General features: G+C 47.7%; 1 protein-coding gene across 5 annotated transcripts in view; it reads left to right on the top strand.

The window, feature by feature from the left end:
* Positions 1–17235, top strand: part of GAL3ST3 (galactose-3-O-sulfotransferase 3) — a 29633-nt gene extending 12398 nt beyond the window's left edge. For 2 of the 5 annotated variants that reach the window (XM_081174193.1, XM_081174195.1), the window contains exons 2-3: positions 12876–13107; positions 14155–17235. In XM_081174193.1, the coding sequence (XP_081030319.1) occupies positions 13022–13107; positions 14155–15310 (1242 nt within the window). In that variant the 5' untranslated portion in view covers positions 12876–13021 and the 3' untranslated portion in view covers positions 15311–17235. The other 3 variants (XM_081174196.1, XM_081174197.1, XM_081174194.1) reach the window with 3 other exon arrangements.
* The last annotated feature ends 3184 nt before the right edge of the window (positions 17236–20419 follow it).

The following is a 20419-nucleotide window of genomic DNA, read 5'->3' as shown; positions in this document are numbered from 1 at the left end:
AACAGCTCTTACTCAGAATCTCCTTTCTTGTAACTTGAAGCCATTGGTTCAAGTCCTACACTCCAGAGCAGGAGGAAACAAGCTTGCTCCCTCTTCCATGTGTCAGCCCTTGAAATATTTGAAGAAGGCTATCATATCTCCTCTCGGTCTCCTCTCTTCCAGGCATACAGCAAACCTTGGTTGCAGCTCATGGTTTGTCTGGAGCAGAAAACAAAACCACCACCCCATGAGCCTGGGCTAGGGAAACCTGCTTAGCCATATCATCGAACCCTGCTGTATTTTGAAGCTGTGCTTTGGGGCCCTCCGGATTGGGGTTTGTCGTCTTTGGAGGGTGTCGTCTGAAACATGTCACTGATGAAGTAATAGTGCATGGGTAGGCAAACTAAGGCCTGGGGGCCGGATCCGGCCCAATCGCCTTCTAAATCTGGCCTGCAGATGGTCCGGGAATCTGTGTGTTTTTACAAGAGTAGAATGTGTCCTTTTTAAAATGCATCTCTGGGTTATTTGTGGGGCATAGGAATTCATTCATTCCCCCCCCAAAAAAAAATATAGTCCGGCCCCCACAAGGTCTGAGGGACAGTGGACTGGCCCCCTGCTGAAAAAGTCTGCTGACCCCTGGAATAGTGCATCATTGGTGGATTTCTAACTGGACCACCCACCCACAATTCCACTGTGTTAGTGGTTCTGTGATGCTTAAAAAAGTAAAGGACCCCTGACAGTTAAGTCCAGTCGTGAACGACTTTGGGGTTGCGGCGCTCATCTTGCTTTACTGGCCGAGGGAGTCGACGTTTGTCCGCAGACAGTTTTTCCGGGTCTTGTGGCTAGCATGACTGAGCCGCTTCTGGCGAATCCAGAGCAGCACACGGAAACGCCATTTACCTTCCTGCCGGAGCGGTACCTATTTATCTACTTGCACTTTGACGTGCTTTTGAACTGCTAGGTTGGCAGGAGCAGGGACTGAGCAATGGGAGCTCACCCCGTCGCAGGGATTCAAACCGCCGACCTTCTGATTGGCAAGCCCAAGAAGCTCAGTGGTTTAGACCACAGTGCCACCCGCGTCCCTCTGTGATGCTTACTCAAGGCTATTACACCATTGCCTCCTGGAGGGGCCCCCCTTGCCCTATAGCGCAAAAAGAGGGACAAAGAAATAAACAGGAACATGTATACAGTGGTACCTCAGGTTAATAACTTAATTCTTTCTGGAGGTCCGTTCTTAACCTGAAACTGTTCTTAACCTGAGGTACCATTTTAGCTAATGGAGCCTCCCACTGCCACCGTGGCACAATTTCTGTTCTCATCCCGAAGCAAAGTTCTTAACCCAAGGTACTATTTCTGGGTTAGCGTAGTCTGTAACCTAAAGTGTCTGTAACCCGAAGTATCACTGTAATATAAAATGTTACAGGATTTCAGCAGAAGGCACTTGGACATGCATGCACCAACTGGAAATCAAGCAAGTATGTTTACCCCAAACTTTGGCATGTGCAAAACCGCACTGAAAGTGCCCTGATACCATCATGAGCACAAATTCTCATAAATGCACAATTAAAAGGACGTCTTTTAAGAGTGTATTTTGTTGCTTGGTCATGTCACTTAAAATGCGGAATTATTATTATTAAATTTTCAGTAGTATTCTTCGGTTTTGAATGAGTAATGTGCATAGCAGTTGTCATAACGATTCCCTTTCTGTTAGGATATATGCAAACCAGTTAGAGATTTCCCTGTAGGCTAATGTCTGATCCCTACAGGGGGAGATGGTGGGAGCTTTCATGTAGCTCTTCTAAGTCAGATATCTGGGTTCCACAAGGCCTTGGGAGGAGAATGAGGGTCCGGTATGTTTTTGGCAAGGCTATGGACCTGGGGGTCAGGACACCTGGGTCTTTTTGAGGCCGTGGGAGAAAAATGAGTTCTGACAAGTTTCTTAAAGCAGTGGGGTGGGATATGTGTCTCGTTTTGCAATCCACCTCCGGCAGGTGGTGACGGACTCCACTATCTGGAAGGGAGGAATGGAATAATAGCTATTAACTGAGGTTCAGAAGCATTCCTGTAGTTCAGGGGCGGGGGAACCTGTAGCTCTACAAACGTGGCTGGACTCCGTCTCCCATCAGCCCATCAGCAAAGCCGATAATCAGGGTTCCTCACTCCTGCTGTAGCCTTTATGTTCCAGTGTAGAAGGGGAGTGGTATGCAGTGGTTAGAGGCGATCTGTGGGCATTGGGCCCTCCCGATTTGCTGTCACCTTCCTCCAGCCTCTCTGAGAGGCCCGGGGCGGCGACTGTGAATGGGCTCTTGCAGCGCATTCTAAAACCAGGTCACCTTTGCTGGAACCTTGTCCTGTGTAATCATTGGCAGTAATCTGAGCCCAGGTAACCTGGCACGGAGGAGCCGGTGGATGGCAGGTAATGGATACTTCTTGGGACTAGGCGGGTAGCCAGTCCTCCTTGTTTTCACCTGAATGGGCAAGTCCAGCTGCCGCCTAAAAGGCAGACTAGCTGGATGGTTGCAGTGGTGGCTATTAATAATACTAGCAATAATGATTTTTTTCAAACTTGCTAGCTGCTTTTTAAAAGCCCTTGCTTTATTTGGGACTCACAAGGACACCGCCTCCCCATTTTCCAGGAGTTAAGGCTGAGAGAGGGTGGGTGACTTGCACAAAGCCCCTGACAGAGTCAGGATTTGAACCCGGGCCTCGCAGGTCTTTCGGACCCACTGTGGATAATAAGTGGTCTCAAAGAAACGAGCCTGCCTGAGGTTGATGGAGAATGAACTCCCAAGTAGCTGTGCCTGGGGACTGCATCCAAAGATTTGAAAAACAAAAATTCTAAGCTCCTTCTGCCTGGGTGCTCTGAAATGTGGCAACCGGCATTCAGGAATTTGAAAGATTTCTTTCTCCAGTCCAGTCTCTCTTCTCTCCCCCTCCCCACAAGGCCTTTCCTGCCTCTTAATTCTGACGTGCAAATTAATCAGCTTTCATCTTTGCTGCTGCCTCCCTGCCATCCTGCCTTTTTTCCTTGAGGATTGTGTTTGAATTTCTAGGTTTCTCTCCTGGAAATTCAGGATAGCAAATTGGCAGAACTCTAAGCCCCCTCCAGACAACCCTTTATTATTGTGCATACACAACTGTTTGTGCTCAGGGTGGTATCGGGATGGTTATAAGCAATCCCCCCCCCCTTTCGATACTGTTTGCATCTGTGCAAAAGGTTCAGGGTGGCTTCGTTTGCGATTGGTGCATATCTCATTATCTTCTGCTGAAAAATTTGCAGCTTTTCGTACCACAAATATTCTGGAGCGTCATTGACTTTTTGGTTCTGCTTTGCACTGTTGTAGTGCAAGAGAGGCCCTTCAGACAGCAATAATACAGTGACAATGGGCTTACATTGCAAAACGACTCTCAAAGCTGAACACTGTGTGGATGGTCTGGTCTAAATCTGCCACTGTTGTTGTTGTTTAGTCATTTAGTCGTGTCCGACTCTTTGTGACCCCATGGACCAGAGCACGCCAGGCACTCCTTTCTTCCACTGCCTCCCGCAGTTTGGTCAAACTCATGCTGGTAGCTTCAAGAACACTGTCCAACCATCTCATCCTCTGTCGTCCCCTTCTCCTTGTGCCCTCCATCTTTCCCAACATCAGGGTCTTTTCCAGGGAGTCTTCTCTTCTCATGAGGTGGCCAAAGTATTGGAGCCTCAGCTTCACGATCTGTCCTTCCAGTGAGCACTCAGGGCTGGTTTCTTTAAGAATGGAGAGGTTTGATCTTCTTGCAGTCCATGGGACTATCAAGAGTCTCCTCCAGCACTATAATTCAAAAGCATCAATTCTTTGGCGATCAGCCTTCTTTATGGTCCAGCTCTCACTTCCATACATCACTACTGGGAAAACCATAGCTTTAACTATACGGACCTTTGTTGGTGATGTCTCTGCTTTTTAAGATGCTGTCTAGGTTTCTCATTTCTATTATTCCACCAGCAACACATTGTGGGAAATGCCTGCAAGAAACCCACCAGTCTGGGATGGCCCTTAGAATTGGGACGAGGAGAGGAGGAAAGGTTGGCTCAGAGAGGAAAGGGCTGTGGGTGCATTTTGCAAACTAGCTTTTGCGTGCCCCTGCTCTGATCGCCCAACTCCCCCTCCCTGGCCCTCCGGCGCTCTCTCTAGCTGCGCATGGATTTATCGAGGGACAGGGAGCTGTCAAGTTTCCACCTCACCCCTGAGGCTCGTGCTCATCGATCGGGTGAAGTCTGTGGCCTAGATTCCAGTGAAGGGCAGAGAGGTTTAGTGGCTGGGGCACTGGGAGCCAGGTGCTGCAACTCTCGGCTCTGAAAGGGCGAGTGGGTAGTGGGTTCGAGGAGATGGGGGCAGGTTCCACATTTTTAATTAAGTTTTCCATTCAGTCCTTCGTTCTGGATTTTCAGACGGTGGAAATGGAAGTTGGTTAGGGTGGAAAACAACAGGAGGAGCCTCCTCTCTCTCTCTCTCTCTCTCTCTCTCTCTCTCTCTCTCTCTGCTGACAACTTTGATTGAGAAAGGAAGTCAATTCGGTTCACCCACCTTTCGATCAGCCTCTCTCATGGAGGCATTGGTGGCCGTTGAAATAGGCTGTCTGCCCTGCAGGAGTAAGACCTCTCAGAGGAGTCTGTCCTTGTTAGCTATCCTGCTTTCTGGGCTCCGAGTTCAAGGTGATGGGTGTGGTCTAAATTTTCTCTTTGCAGCCATGGGTCTGGCCCTGCCAGCCTCTGAGCTCTCTGCTGTTTCACGTGTAGCCTGTTGCAATCTCTGAGACCCATGGAGAAACCATCCCTTTTTATTTATTATAGACAGCCTTGTTTTGGGGGGTACCCTTCCCTAGTAAATCACAGTCCTTCTGGAGCGCTAAACTAGAAAATGCTTTGAAAAAGCAGCACTTTACAAGCAATCCAGAATGCAGTGCACACGAACTGAAAGCTGCTTGAAATGAAAAGATTGCAGAATCATAGAACTCTAGAGTTGGAAGGGACCCCGAGGGTCATCCAGTCCAGCCCCTGCAATGCAGGAATCCATCCTCCAAGGACGGAGAGTCCACCACCTCCCAAGGGAGTCATTTCCACTGTCAAACAGTTCTTACTGTCAGAAAGGTCTTCCTGATGTTTAGTCAGAATCTCCCTTCTTGTAACTTGAATCCATTGGTTCAAGGCCTTCCCTCAGAACAAGAGAAAACAAGCTTGCTCCATCTTCCACGTGACAGCCCTTGAGATATTGGAAGATGGCTGTCGTATCTCCTCTCAGTCTCTTTTCCAGCCGTAGAGCAAACCTTGGTTGCAGCTCATGGTTTGTCTGAAGCAGAAAATAAAACCACCCTCCCCCCATGAGCCTGGGTTAGGGAAACATGCTAAGCCAAATCATTGAACCCATCATAGTTGGACTTAGGGGAATGTGTGAACCCTGCTGTATTTTGATGCTGTGTTTGGGGGGCAGGAGAAGACAAGTGGGAACTTGCCCACTTTCCCTGCATGGAGGTTCTGAGCAATGAGCTCTTCTTCAGAAATAAACGCAGCAGAGAAGAACTGAGGGTAAAAGCAGGTCCAGCGACAATGGTGGAAGACCAGAATGAAATGGCCTCGCGTGAGGAGCAACCAGAAGGGAAGAGGTGTGGTTGGAGGAGAGCCTCCAGTGTTGTCAAAACCACACACATTTAAACTTGGGGAGTAAAAGCCCAAAGGAATGCCCACACCTAAGATGGGTTTTTTGCACTGCTGTTCTGGATCTTTGAGCCTTCCACATTAGCAGAAAAGATGGGCAAATGCAAGGCACAGAGCAATGGTTGTGAAAGGACGATGGTGTCATCTGAATGTCCCATTTGGGTTGGCAGGAACACCAGGGCTGGTCCTACAGTGATGCAGCTGCCTCAGGCATCAGACACTGAGTATGAGGAGTAGCCAGAGTTGTCAGTGCCCCATGGCCTGCCCTGTACCCTCTTTGCCAGCCTGCTGCCCTCAAGTGCAGGGAAAGATGTTGGAGTAAGATTCCACTGCCATTCCAGTTGGCTCCTGTATGTGCCCTGGGGGAGGGAGCCATCTTGTCCTTCGCCTCAGGCAGCAAAATGTCTTGAGCTGGCCCTGAGGAACACAGTGTAAGGGACACTATAAAACACTGAAAACACACTGTCACACACCCGCCAACATTTTATGGTTCATTTGTGCTGGTTTGCCGTTGACTTCGGCTCCTACGTCTAACTTCAACGGAATAATTTTCTTATGCCTATTTTTATATCCACATTGACTTCTTTTTTTTGTCCCTGGTCTGCCCTTGCAACGGATGCCAGAAACACTGACTTTTGCTGCCTCTCTCCAGTATCTCATTTACTTTTTTCAGACTTTAATTCTCCACAGTGCCTGCTTGTACAAAATGGATTCTCTTTTTTAAACAGTTGTGGCAAACCTTTCCTCATGCTGGGCGTTCTGCCCACCAGTACCTTTTAAATCCTCCTCCTCACGCTCTCTTTGCCAGAAATAGTTTTCCAGCAAGGCCCATTATAAACTTTTCATCGTTAATTGTTACTGCTTAAGTTTATTGGTTTTGTCGTTCTTATTTCATTAATATATGAAGATGATTTGCAAACACACCACAAAAACCAGCTACAATGGTTTTAAAAAACAGTACAAAAATGAAACTGAAAATAGGTTTGAGAACACCCTTTCATCCAGCTAGAAATGCTTGTTGAAACTAAAATGTCTTCAGTTGCTTCCAGAAAGGACAGGAGGCAGGCACCTGTCATACCTCGACGGAAATGTTGTTCCACAGAACAGGGGCAGCCACGGTGAAAGCCCTGCTCCAGACTTCTGGTATTTTAGAGCTTCAATGAGAAACTCTTCTGCAGACTGCAGTGACCTACTAGGCATATAAGGATTAAGGCGGTCTCTCCCGTGACCTGGTTCTGAGCTGTCGAGGGCCTTGCAGGTTAGTGCAGGCTTCCTCAACCTCGCCCCTCCAGATGTTTTTGGCCTACAACTCCCATGATCCCTAGCTAGCAGGACCAGTGGTCAGGGATGATGGGAATTGTAGTCTCAAAACATTTGGAGGGCCGAGTTTGAGGAAGCCTGGATTAGTACCAGAACTTTGAATTTAGCCCAGCAGCCGATTGTCAGCCAGTGCAGATGAGGTACTATATCCTGGCAGTAGTTTCTCCAACAATTAACCCAGCTGTCTCATTCTGCGCTAGCTGCAGTCTCTGGATCAACCTCAAGGGCCACCTCACACAGAGCACATTGCAGTAGCCCAGCCTTGAGGTTACCAATGCATGGACAACTCTGGTTAAGCTATCCAGGCCTGGCCATAGCTGTCTTGTTAATAGCAGCCTGCCAGCCTGTGAGTTGCCCCATGCCTGCCCCCCTCGTGCACGTCTCTCCACAATTTTCATTTGAGCTTGGGGTATCTCATGTGCTCTTGCAGTTCCTTCTGTTGGGTCAGGTCTTCCTCCTGCAGTAATTTCTCCTTTGAACTGGATTTCATTTTCATTGTGTCATGAAACCAACACCTTTAGCTAGAGTGGCAGGGGTATTATTATTATTATTATTATTATTATTATTATTAGAGTACGTGAGACGCAATTCTAAAAATGGGATGGCCATTATCATTTGGAGTGATTACACAAAGCAGTTCTTTTTGGTAGCTTTTGACCCCGGTAAATTTTTTAGCCATTGTGTCCTTTGGTAATGAATAGCTTCCATTGCCCTTGATCCTGGAAAAGTTGTATATAGCCCTCATGACTAGTAGCCACAGATAGCCTTATTCTCCATGAATGAGCCTGATTCTTGAAATATACTCAGAGTCCCAAAGTGATTTCATGCTCTTTATTCAGCTCATAGTGGTGAGGAGGAATGAATGAAAGTCCCCTCAAAGTATCTGCTTTATATACATTATTTACACAATGGGCCGCACATGATTGGTTAATTCTGGAATTCTACTGTAAGCCAATCAGGTTGTGGATTCACTTATATCTGGAGCATGATTGGGTGGTTCCTGCCAACCAATCATACTGCTGCATTGTTCTTGGACCAATCAGACTGCTGCATTCTGAATCCTATTGTTCTAGGACCAATCAGACTGCTGCAATTTGGATCCTATTGTTCTAGGACCAATCAGACTGCTGCAGTTTGGATCCTATTCAACTCAGTACATAACAATTCTCTTTCCAAGTCATCTGTCTCTCCATCTTATGAGAGCCAATTCTGTAGTTTAACTACGTGCTGTGTGAAGACGGACCTCTTTTTGTCTGTCCTGAATTGTCATTCAGCCTCACTGGATGTCAGCGAGTTCATCGTGATTTTAAACAAGCCACGCAGCTTGTTGTTGTCGTCGTCTTTTTCTCATTTCTATTTAAATCTCCCTTCCAAAGGAGTCCAGGGCAGCAAACACATAATTAAAAGAGCATCATTAAAAAAACATTCTAAAAACAGTTTCAAACAACCCCCATTATCTCAGCCAGTGACTTCAGAGTTGCTAGGAACAGTACCTTTCAACCATCAAATGCCTGAGTGAACAGGAATGCTTTTAAGTTCCTCCTGAAAGTCAATAAGGACGGACACAACCACACAGCATTTACAGCAGAAGCCGCCTTATACTTAACCAGACCTATTTCCCCCCTATCTAGCTCAGTACTGCCTACACTGACTGGCAGCAGCTCTCCATGTTTCAGACGGGTCTTTCCAAGCCCACACCTGGAGATGCCACTGGAACAGAATCAGAGAATTGTAGAGTTGGAAGGGACCACGAGGGTCATCTAGCCCAACCCCCTGCAATGCAGGAATCTTTTGCCCAAGGTGGGGCTTGAACCAACAACCCTGAGATTAAGAGTCTCATGCTGTACTAGCTGAGCTATCCAAGTGACCTTGGGGCCTTCTGCATGCAGGGCAGGTGTTCTTCACCAGGTCCAGCATTACTGCGGAAATGTCCATATTATTTCTCCTGGGCAAACCCTGCTGCAAAAAATTATTTCTAGCCCCTGCAGATAAGTTTGCCACTTGCACCCTTTTCTGCAACCTCCCAGCAACAACAAAAAGCAGTTTGCACATGCTTAAAGTTACTAATGAAGAATCTCAGCAAAACACCTCCCATTTCTCGTAGGAAATAAGTATAAGTCTAATACATATTTTATTTCTAAATTCTCTGCCTTCTAAATGATGGCAGAGAGAACATTGTAAACTTTCACGAGGGCTAGAAGTATGTCCCCTTCTGTTATGTACTGAGTTGAATAGGATCCAAACTGCAGCAGTCTGATTGGTCCTAGAACAATGCAGTACTATGATTGGTTGGCAGGAACCACCCAATCATGCTCCAGATAGAAGTGAATCCACAACCTGATTGGCTTACAGTAGAATTGCGGAATTAGCCAATCATGTGCAGCCCATTGTGTAAATAATGTATATAAAGCAGATACTTTGAGGGGACATTCATTCATTCCTCCTCACCACTATGAGCTGAATAAAGAGCATGAAATCACTTTGTGACTCTGAGTATATTTCTCCTTCCTTCCTTCCTTCCTTCCTTCCTTCCTTCCTTCCTTCCTTCCTTCCTTTTAAAAAGAAGTCTTAAGATTTTGCCTATGTCAACAGACCAGACTACAAAATTCAATTCCATGTATAGCCAGCGAGGGGGGAGCTGTTTTCATTTTGAAAACGAGGCTTGATCCTTTGTAGAACGACTTGCCACCTGCTGTAGTGGCTCTCCTTCCAAATGTGTGCTGGAGAGGGAGGCAGTTTGTGGCTATTCTGTGCCGACGGGACCTCACTCTGCGCATGATCGGGAGCACTGGAAGCCCTCAAGATCTGCCTTCATACTGAGCCTCTCTAGGTGCTGGCATGCATTATTTCAGTGGCGTAATGTACTGAAGGCTTACGGTTTTAAACGTTGTAAGGAGCTCAAAGACCTTTGGGTAACAAGTGACTAACAAATCAGACTCATAGGATGGAAGGGACCTTCAAAAGTCATCTAGCCTAACCTCCTGCAGTGCAGGAATACAGATAAGTCTAATAGATAAGTAAATAAACAATTCCTTCATGCTACAGGCCAGCCTTTGGTAACCTGGAGCCCTACAGCTGTTTTGGACTACATCAGCCATTGTGGTCTGAAATACCTGAAGGACTCTAGCCTTTATTCAGCTGCGAGGTGGCTTCTCTGCCAAGGTCTGAAAGCCAGAGGGTGGCATGGGAGCTGCTTCTGTTTGCTGTGCTTGGCGATTCCAGGCCCAGGTCCCAGGAGCAGTTGTGTTGCCCTCTTTCCACAGGACATGGCAAGGAGCTGCTGGAGTCCGTCCAGAAAAGAGCGGCGAGGCAGGTGGGGAGGGGAGAGGAACGATCCCAGTCCTGGGACACTTAATCTCCTGTTGTGCGAAGAAAGGTGAACTTGGTGGCTTTCTCTGGTTTCCTCGGTGCTGGTGGGGGTGAGATTGCTGGATGCTCCTTCATTCAGCTGTGGACAGTATGTTTATGTGTGTATGTGAGAGAGAGGGTAAGGGATAGCTCAGGGGGCCGGGAACTGGGCCCGGGAGCAGGAAATAAAGTGAAATTGAGAGGACAGCTGCTTTGCTTTGGGTGGGAAGGGAAAGGGGTTTGCTTTGTATGAACATCTATTTTGGAGCTGCTGAACGCAGGTAAGTCGAAGGATCAGCTGGTGGCAAGTTCCTCTCTCTGCCCCCTCCCCTGTTAGGATTGTGCTAGCAGGTTATTTCTCAATAAAGAGGTTTGGGGGCTCAACTCTGCCTGTATGCCATGTTCTCTGACCTTGAAACCCTTGTCCTCTATTTATGATATTATTGGGGAGGGGGAGAGAAGGGGCACTCAGGGCATCTTCAGATAACCATCTCTGAGATTGTTGCTTTGTTTGTTTTTAAGGGTTTGTTCAGGAGCTTAATTCCCCCCCCCCCCTTTAGTGCAGAGGGGACATGTGAAAAGCGGGGAGGAATATAGTTCTGGAGGCTGAGGAAGAGGAATAACTCCGTAAGGGGGAGCACAGTTTGGATTGGGGGGAAATGAGGACGAGAGGCAAAATTAGGCTTTTGAGAAGAGAAGGCAGGACTTGGAGCGGGAAGAATGTTTCGTGGCATTTTATTTTTTTACTTCATTTGTAGATCTTCAGCTACTGCATAATGTTCAGAATCAAATGTTGTATTTGATGCCAGAGTACATATTTCATACCCTCCAACATTTCTCCAATGAAAACAGGGATGTCCTGTTCCATTATTTGTTTGTTTGTTTGTTAATTATTTTATACCTCACCCATCTGACTTTGTTGCCCCAGCCACTCTGGGTGGCTTCCAACGTATATAAAAACATAATGAAACATTAAACATTAAAAAAAATTCCCTATGCAGGGTTGCCTTCAGATGTCTTCTAAAGGCTGCATATTTACTTATCTCTGTGGCTTGGGGGTCGGATAATTCCATACCCTCCAACATTTCTCTGATGAAAATAGGGACGTCCTAAGGAAAAGCGGGACATTCCAGGATCAAATCAGAAACTGGGACAGCAGCTGTAAATCCATTGGGACTGTCCCTGGAAAATAGGGAAACTTGGAGCGTCTGATATTTACGGGTGGGTGAAGCATTTATTTTATTTACCATGTTTGTTCTCAGTGGGTGAGCCTGGCCCCCACACTCTGTAGACACATGACTCCCAGTGTTTCCCATGAAATTCTACTCAGAGGAGACCCATTGAAATGAATAAACCTACATTCGTCATCCTTCTGAACTTCAAAGAGATCTGAAGGCAGCTCTGTATAGGGAAGTTTTGAATGTTTGATGTTTTCTGGTGTTTTTAAATTTTGCTGGAAGCCTCCCAGCAGTCATATGTGCAGAATAATAATAATAATAATAATAATAATAATAATAATAATAATAATAATAATAATTTATTGTTGTTATTGCTGTTGCTGTTATTAGTATTAGTATTATCTCTGTAAGTTTTTAATGAACTTTTCAATTTTTACAAATTTTAAACAACCACCAGAACAAATCTCTCATATCAGTTGACTTCCCATCCACCCTTCCATGGTGCTTATTTTTACCTTATATTACTTATATTTTACCCATTATATACATTAGTTATAAATGATTAAACTGCATTTCTTATCTGATGCTATACTTCCTGTCAGGGAACTGACATCAGAGCAGAGGGGGGAGGCGAGGCTTCCAGATTCTGCAGGAGAGGGAACGAGTAAGGGTAGAGAGAGAACGTCATCTGGGGAAGGAAGTCCAGGTGACACCAGGAAGAAGGGAGAGGCAGAGAGCATCTCGGAGGTGAGGCTCCGAGACTCTTCCAGTGAAGTCAGTGAGGAGGGTGGAGGACCACCACTAGGCACGCCCACTCTGCGCAGAAGGCTTCCGCGCAGAGAGGCGAGGCGAAGGTTGTCCGTTAAGGAATTCTTATGATGGAGGAAATTTAGGAGACGCCCACTCACGGATTCTGCTAGCGACTGAGCAGCAGCGCCAAGGGCTGCTCAGTCAGGGAAAGACACAACCACCCCTAAGTAGTTTGAAACAGCTAGAGGTTTACACACAAGCAACCCCAATTCCCGTGACACTTCCAATCCTGCATACGCTTTAACATAACCGTAATACTTTTTCAAATATTCAAATATTACACAAAACATTTCCGTTCTTCAAGATACTTTTATTCATTCTGTTCTTTAATTCTCAGTTAGTTTAGCCATCTCAGCTTCTTCTTCCCATCAGTGGATCTGCTCTAAGAGGGATTAGCATTGGCTACAATGTCTACAACCTCTTGTCCTTCATATTATAGCAGTTCACCTGTGAAACCTTAGTGCCTCTGTTTGAGTTGGATCTGCCATGACTCCTTTATACACACACAGAGAGAGAGGACTTGTTGCTGACTGCTGTGCTTCCCCTCGCAGGTATCCCCTTCTTCGCAAGGCCGGAGGCCGCTGCCTGCTACCTGCCCTGAGCCTCCATGCCGGGGTGGACTTGCCCCTGCACTGTGCCTGGATAAGGGCCCCCAGCATAGCCTGTGCCCTTTGCACCGCTGCACTCCAACCTTGAGATGATGTCGCGCAAGAAGGCCATCCTCCTCCTCCTGGCGTTCAGCACAGGCACTTTGCTCCTGCACCAAAGTGCCCACCTCGGCTGGTAGGCGTGGGAGACTTTGAAATGGCGGGGGTTGGTGCCAGTTCTAGGTTTGGGGGCAGCCTTTGGGCAACACGCTCTTCCCCCTGTCCTCCCTGGGTATGCCCTAGGCCACTGTTCTTCAGACATTGCTGGGCTACAACTCCCATCATCCCTGTCCATTGGCTAAGCCTGTGCTTCCCAAACTTGGATCTCTAGCTGTTTTTGGACTACAGATCCCATCATCCCTGACCACTGGTCTTGCTAGCTATGCATGATGGGAGTTGTAGTCCAGCAACATCTGGGGTTCTGAGTGCACCACCTCCTTGCTGCCGCTGCTGCCGCCGCCACTGCCCAATTGCATACCTCTCCCTCTGGGTCCAATCCAGACCTCCTCCCAGAGAATGAGGGCAAAGTATGGAGAGTTTTCTTCTCCTCTTCTCTTACCTCTCACTCGCACCAACAGCAAGGAGGAAGAGGCCCAAGAGATTGGGAGTGGGGCCCCTATTAGGGCATGGGCATTTGCAGGTGCCCAGTGATGCTGACCCCTGGCACCATTCCAGACTAATACTAACGAGAAAGAAAAGAAGGGAATGGTGGGTGGGTGTGGGAATGGGCACTGGGCACTTTTAAGATGGCCTATGATGTCTTACCGGTTGAGGCAAATGAGAAAATTTGGAGGCAGCTCGGGGAGGTTGGGGTGGCAGTCAAGGAGATGGGCAAACAAGCACAGGAGGTGGAAAATGGCATGCTCCTCAGGATGAGAATCCGCCACTCCACCCAGCTGTCCCCAACCTGCCACCTGAGGCACCTGCTTCACCACGCCTCATAATTGGGCCGGCCCTGCAGATGAGATTTGGGTTGCGTAATGGACAGGAGAAAGGAGCAGCGCTTTAAAAAGTGGTGGAGCGGAATTAAAATGAAGGGAGGGCTCAAAATAAGTGGGGGAAGAGGGTGGAGGGTCCGTGAGGGCTCCGGGGTGAGACTAGGAAGCATCTCTGGGCTTGTTGTAATTTCTCTCGACCCCCCTGCCACTAACCGGACCCCTTGCTTCTGCACCCCGCCGCCCAGGTTCCCAAAGTCGGCGCCCTTCAGCTGCGTGCCCCCGTCGCCCCCCCGCCCCAAGCACACTGCCGTGGCCTTCCTGAAGACCCACAAGACGGCCAGCACCACCGTGCAGAACCTGCTCTTCCGCTTTGCCGAGCGCCACAACCTGACGGTGGCGCTGCCTCACCACACCTGCGACCACCAGTTCTGCTACCCACGCAACTTCTCGGCCCGCTTCGTGCACCCTTACACCCTGCCGCCACGGCTCATCGCCAGCCACCTGCGCTTCAACCGCGAGGAGCTGCACCGCCTCATGCCCAACGACACCATCTACGTCACCATCCTGCGTGAGCCGGTGGCCATGTTCGAGTCTCTCTTCAGCTACTACAACCAGTACTGCCCGGCCTACAAGAGGGTGCCCAACGGCTCCATGGAGGCCTTCCTTGACGACCCTCGCCGCTACTACCGCCCCCACGAGAAATACGCCATGTACGCGCACAACACGCTGGTGTACGACCTGGGAGGAGACCCCGAGCACAGCCCCGAAGACCCCACCTACTTGCCGGAGTTCATCCGCCAAGTGGAGGGCATCTTCTCGCTGGTGATGCTGGCTGAGTACTTTGACGAGTCCCTGGTCCTCCTGCGCCGCCTTCTGGCCTGGGACCTGGAGGACATCCTCTACGTCAAGCTGAACATGCGCAGCCCTGAGTCCAAGCTGAACATCACCTCGGCCCGCGTGGCGGCCCAGGTCCACGCCTGGAATGCCCTCGACGCCCGCCTCTACGACCACTTCAATGCCACCTTCTGGCGGAAGCTGAGGCGCGTGGGCCAGGACTGCGTCCAGAAGGAGGTGCGCGCCCTCCGCCGGGCCTGCGAACACCTGGCGCGCCGCTGCTTCGGGGGCCAGCCCCAGCTGCGCCCGGCCATGCAGATCAAGAACAAGGAGCTGCGGCCCTGGCAGCCCAGTGCCAAGGTGGGCATCGTGGGCTATGACCTGCCGGGCTCAGGCGCCCCCTTGGACGAACAGTGCCTCAAGCTGGCCATGCCCGAGGTGCAGTACTCCCGCTACCTGCTGAGGAAGCAGAGCCTGAGGAACAGGAGGAGGGCGGCACTCCATCGGCCGTTGCCGCCTCGGGGGCTCCTGCGGCCACCCCGGCACCCTGTCCCCAAGGCGGCATGAGCTCCCCACCACCACAGCAGCTGGAAAGGCCCAGGAGGCGGAGGCCCGGTTGGCAAGAGCCCCGGAGAGAAGCTTCTCACCGTCGCCCTGGCAACACCTCAGCGTCCTGTGATGGGCCCTTGCAATACTAGATTAGGCCTAGGCCTCAGCCTTCTTCAGAGCCAGGGTGGAGGGGGGCTGGTGATGGCTAGTCCGATTTGGCAATGACTCCCCCTCAGTTTCTCTTTTCTGGGACTTAGGGCTGTGCTTAGTCCTATTAAAACTCAGGGCCTTGGGATCTGGGTGAGCGGGACTTTCCTCCAGGCGCCCTGAGGCCGTGTGTGCGAGCCAAGTGGATTCCCGTCACTCGGCAACCAGCCCGATTTTTGTTTCTTAAACCCAACTGGGTGTTCCGTTGTGGCCTTGTTTCTCCCTTGCTCCAGAGGAAATGCTACAACTGGACCTCGGGGGAAGCTGAGCACATCCGGGCCCCATCCCTTGCTGTTAGAAAGCAGTGAGGGTGGTCTCCCTCCCCGCTTCTGACAACCATTTTCTTCGTCCTCCACACTATGTACACTCGAGTGCTGAGTTCGACCACTTCCGGTTCTGCTCCCCCAAATCCATACTGCATGCCTGCACCCCACTTTCACATCCATCCACGTGGAGCTCCAACCTGACATCTTCTCCCTCCCCTGCCCAAAATTAATTTTATACCTTTATCAGTCTCTCTCTACGCCCCACCCCCTTCATGGAACTTGCCAGGATTCATCTCCAGAAACTTGTTTTTTTTTATTTTATTTTATTTTTAATGTCCTAGACCTTGTGACATTGTAATACAGAAGATCTCGCTGTGTTTTTCTTGAAGGAGGAGCTGGAGGCCAATAAAACAAACAAACAAACAAAACCTGTTTTTGCTGTTAGAATTAAGTGTGTGTGTTTAGAGATACTGTATTTTTTTAATAGAGTGGGTGGGTTCCTCACATAGGGGATATCAGAGAATTCCCAGGGATAGAGGAGTTGAAATTAATAATGCCTGCTTCATCGTTCCCAAGTCTGGAATGGAAATCAGTGCAATGAATATGATTGGTATTGGTTGTTGTTGCTTTCAGTTTACAAATGATATGTAACCAATACCTTCCCCCTGCCCCAAAATTGCATTGCATTTCCTTTGCATTGAAATGAATGGGGTGAAATAACATCATAATTATGTAAAATTCTGCCACAGAGGACAGCAAGGTAAATAACTGAGGGTTTTTAAAAAAAATGTGTTTCATTAATTTTCACACAGCAAGTACAATAAATAACATGGTTTTCGCCAGGAGGTGAACAGTAGAACGGAAACAAGCTGCATGTGATGAGCATATATCAAAATGGAAATTGATGCCTCCTTAGGATGCTGGATAGCTCAGTTGGTAGAGCACGGGACTCTTCATCTCAGGGTCGTGGGTTCAAGCCCCATGTTGGGCAAAAGATTCCTGCATTGCAGGGGGTTGGACTTGATGGGCTCTACAATTCTACCTCCCTCTGTGTGGATTTCACACAGGAGGTGTTGGCAACTGTGTCAGCAGGCATCCCCATAGATTTATTTATCTCATTCATGACTCACTTCCTATGAAGCATCTCTGAGCAATTTTGCGGTAAAAACATGCACAATAAACTCTGCATGAAACGATTTCACAGCCAACATGGATGCTGATTAGGATAAAAAAATCCACGTTAGAAGGCTTGTTGAAATAGGAAGTTCTTTAACAGGCACCAGAATGTCAGTAGAGAGGGTGCCTGCCTGCCTATTCATGGGAGGGAGCCACCACCTTAAAGGCCCGACTCCAACACCATGTGCAATGGAGCTCTTGATGAGATGGTATTTGCAGGAGGCCCTTTCTCTGCAGAGAGCTGTCGGAAGGAAGTGTGTGTGTGTGTGTGTGTGTGTGTGTGTGTGTGTGTGTGTGTGTGTGTATACTTCTTCAGTGTGTGTGTATTCTTCAGAACTACCGCTCTAAAGTTCTCAGGGTAGTTCACAAGATTAAAAAGTACAAGATAACCTCCATACAGCTTGCAGGAAGAGCAAAAGGGGTCTTCACTAACCCAGATGGAGTTGGTTGAACAACTGGTCTCCTGGATGGATATTCCTGTGCAGTACTTTTTAAAGAAAGTGTCTGTCGGATTGGTCACAAAGTCCTTCCAGCTTCCACTCTCCCATTTCCCTACAGCAGCTTGAGACCAAGAGCACTTCTAAATCATCTCTATTGTCAGGTCAGATTCAGTCACGTTGCAGCACATTCGGGTGGTGCAGTTAAAGGTAGATTTGGGGCTCTTTGCAATAAGGAAAGAAATGGGGGGAAATGCTCTGGAAAGAGTGGGCTAACTTAACACTTGCTTGGCACCATGTTGTATAAGCTCCCCAAGAATCAAATCAGAATGAATGCTCAACGAACAGGTCATCTTGAAGTGACCTTGATTTCCCTGGGATAGCTTGAGAACACATTTGAGGGCCATCTCATCAACATGATTTGGTAGCTTCTGTTTCCCCCCTAGACTGTCAGTATTTTCTGCAATTAAAGTGTTATTAAGGGACTCTGTTGCTGTGGCACAATAAACCCACTTTTTAAAAACAGGCATTTTTGCGTTTAGGAAAGTAATGAGGAAATGGACTGAGAAGTGTGGGCGGAGCAAATTATTTTAACAGGAAGGCGTATAAACTCCTCACTAGCAAATCAAGATAACCACCTTGCAAACAAACCAGAATAAATGCTCAATAAAGATCAGACATAAGGTGTTCTTTTTTGGGTGGGATCCAATTGCATACATGTAAATTCAGGCTGTACAATTATAGATGATTGGGAGGTCTTCTGCAACAAACCTGCTTCCCGGAGAGGTCAAACTTCTTGCAACAAGGAAAGAGACTGGAAAGTGTGGGAGAAGACTTGTTTTGATGCAACATCCCACTAGCACATCAGAACGAATGCACATTAAATAGGGAATGTTGTCTAATATATCTGCAAACAAATCAGGATGAGTGTTCAATAGACAGGTAGCCTGGAAGCTTCCATATTTTAATCTCCACGTAGACTATGTGCAAGAACACAAACAGGTCTCTCTCTTTCTGGCTTTTAGCTGGTCCTTGCCAGGGATGAGAGAAAGAGAGAAACTCAGCGGTGACTTGGCTGGTGAGAGGCTGCAGCTTCTTAACAAGAAGATTTATTTGCTAATCCTCCAGAGATCATCCTTGCAGATTGGCCGAGTTAGAAACCTTGTGTGGGGAAGTGAGATGGGTGAAGAAGCACAGGGGAGGAGAGCACATTATTATCAGTTTAACAATCTGCAAAAGATTCCCCCATCAGGATGAGAAACTGGTCACAAGAAATTTGTGGGCCTGAGGCTCTCAATGCCAAACTGGATCGTACCCCACAAACCGAGAGCGAGAGGAAAAGGTAGGATCTGCCCTTCAAATAGCCTGCAGAGGTCAGTTGAGTCCCTCCCCTTCTCTCTGCCCTGTTTCAACCAAGCCATGATCAATTTGCTTCCCATCCCCAATAAATGGCTGATGGCACATGACTTTGTCTGGCCCAGGATGAGCTACTAGTGCAAGCTATTTTTTTTTAACCAGCACCCAACTGCATACCACTTCCATTGTGCCTTTTCTTAGTTTGTGAAGAGCTGTAGGCTAATTTGCAAAGAGCATAGTTAGCAGTCTACAGAATGGAGATTTGATGCAGAAAGCCCTTCTAAACAGAGACTAGGCTGAAGTGACTTTTTTGCTACAATCTAGAGAAGCTTGTTTCTACAGCTTGCAGTGTTGGGGATGGAGCACTTAAAGCATCTTTCAGCTTTTTTATTTGTGTTAAGAAACAACTGTGATCCAGCAGGGCGGGAGCTCAGTTGGCAGAGCCTCTGTTTTGCATGCCGAAGGTCGCAGGTTCAATCCCCAGGGTCTCCAGGTAGGACTTCTTGTCTGACTGTGTAAGGCGGCTTCCTTTGTTCCTATTTTTGTTCTTTCAGTTTTCAGTTCTCTCTGCTTGCCAGACTGTGTGCTAAAGCTACATTATTAACCTATTTTCTTTATGAACCTCTTCCCTTGAAGCAACCCAAAAGGATTCCCCATACTATAAAAACATACACAGAACAATTGCATATGCAGAAAGCAGCTTAAGCATTTGTGTGTTATACAATTAAGAACACATAAAATTTAAAACACCACTCCAAATGTATTGTTACAAGTTGGGGTGGGGGGGTTAAGCTGTATCCGAGGTCCTTCTAAACCCTGGATCCAGCAAGTGTTAAAATATAAGCCAGGCTAGTTTCCTGTATTAAGATGATCACTTGAAAGATGGACCATTAAGAGAACAAAGGAAAGTGGGCTCTGTGCGAGACAACAAATGAGAGATAGTTAGAAGGGCAAATCCTGGTTTGAAAGTTGAGAGTTTGCTGTGATGTGTGACCTAGGAGCAAGCTGGAGAGAAAGTTGGAGAGCAATGTCTGATGTCTGTTTTAATCCAAGGCTGAAGCTCTGGGAGAAACAAGACCCTTTTGGGGGTGTTTGTACTGTGAGCCCCTCCATCGTAGGCTCAGGTTGTATATACATGTAAATAAATCATATATCATAAAGACTCCACGGTCTGCTGCGCCTCATTTCCAAAAGGAAACACGAAGCCTGGGGAAGTGCCTGGAACTCCTGGAATCTGATACTGCTTAGAAAGTGGTGTGGCGTGAATACATACCGTATAAAACTAGGCTTTTCCCCTAAAAAATAATGTCAAAGATTAGGGGGTGTCTTATACTCTGGGCCATCTCCCCCCATTTTCTTAAATCTGAGTCCCCCCCAAAATAGGAGGCATTTTATACATGGGGGTGTCTTATAGACGGAAAAATACGGTGTGTGTGTGTGTGTGTGTGTGTGTGTGTGTGTGTGTGTGTGTATATATATATATATATATATATATATATATATATATATATATATCTCCAGTAGAGATGCCAACTGGAGGAAATACATTCATTGTTGAAAGAGGAATGTCTCCAAGAAGCACTGAAATAGAAGGCTGACAAAGGACAGGTGCCTCCACATTAAGGGCTCAGTTCTGGCATAGAGCAGAGTGGACTTCCTAGTTGGATGGTAACTGCAGGATGTCC

This window comes from Podarcis bocagei (assembly GCF_964188305.1).
Source record: "Podarcis bocagei genome assembly, chromosome: 16".
Classification (NCBI taxonomy): Eukaryota; Metazoa; Chordata; class Lepidosauria; order Squamata; family Lacertidae; genus Podarcis; species Podarcis bocagei.
The sequence above is the reverse complement of the archived record's forward strand: the minus strand, read 5'-3'. Positions and strand labels throughout refer to the sequence as shown.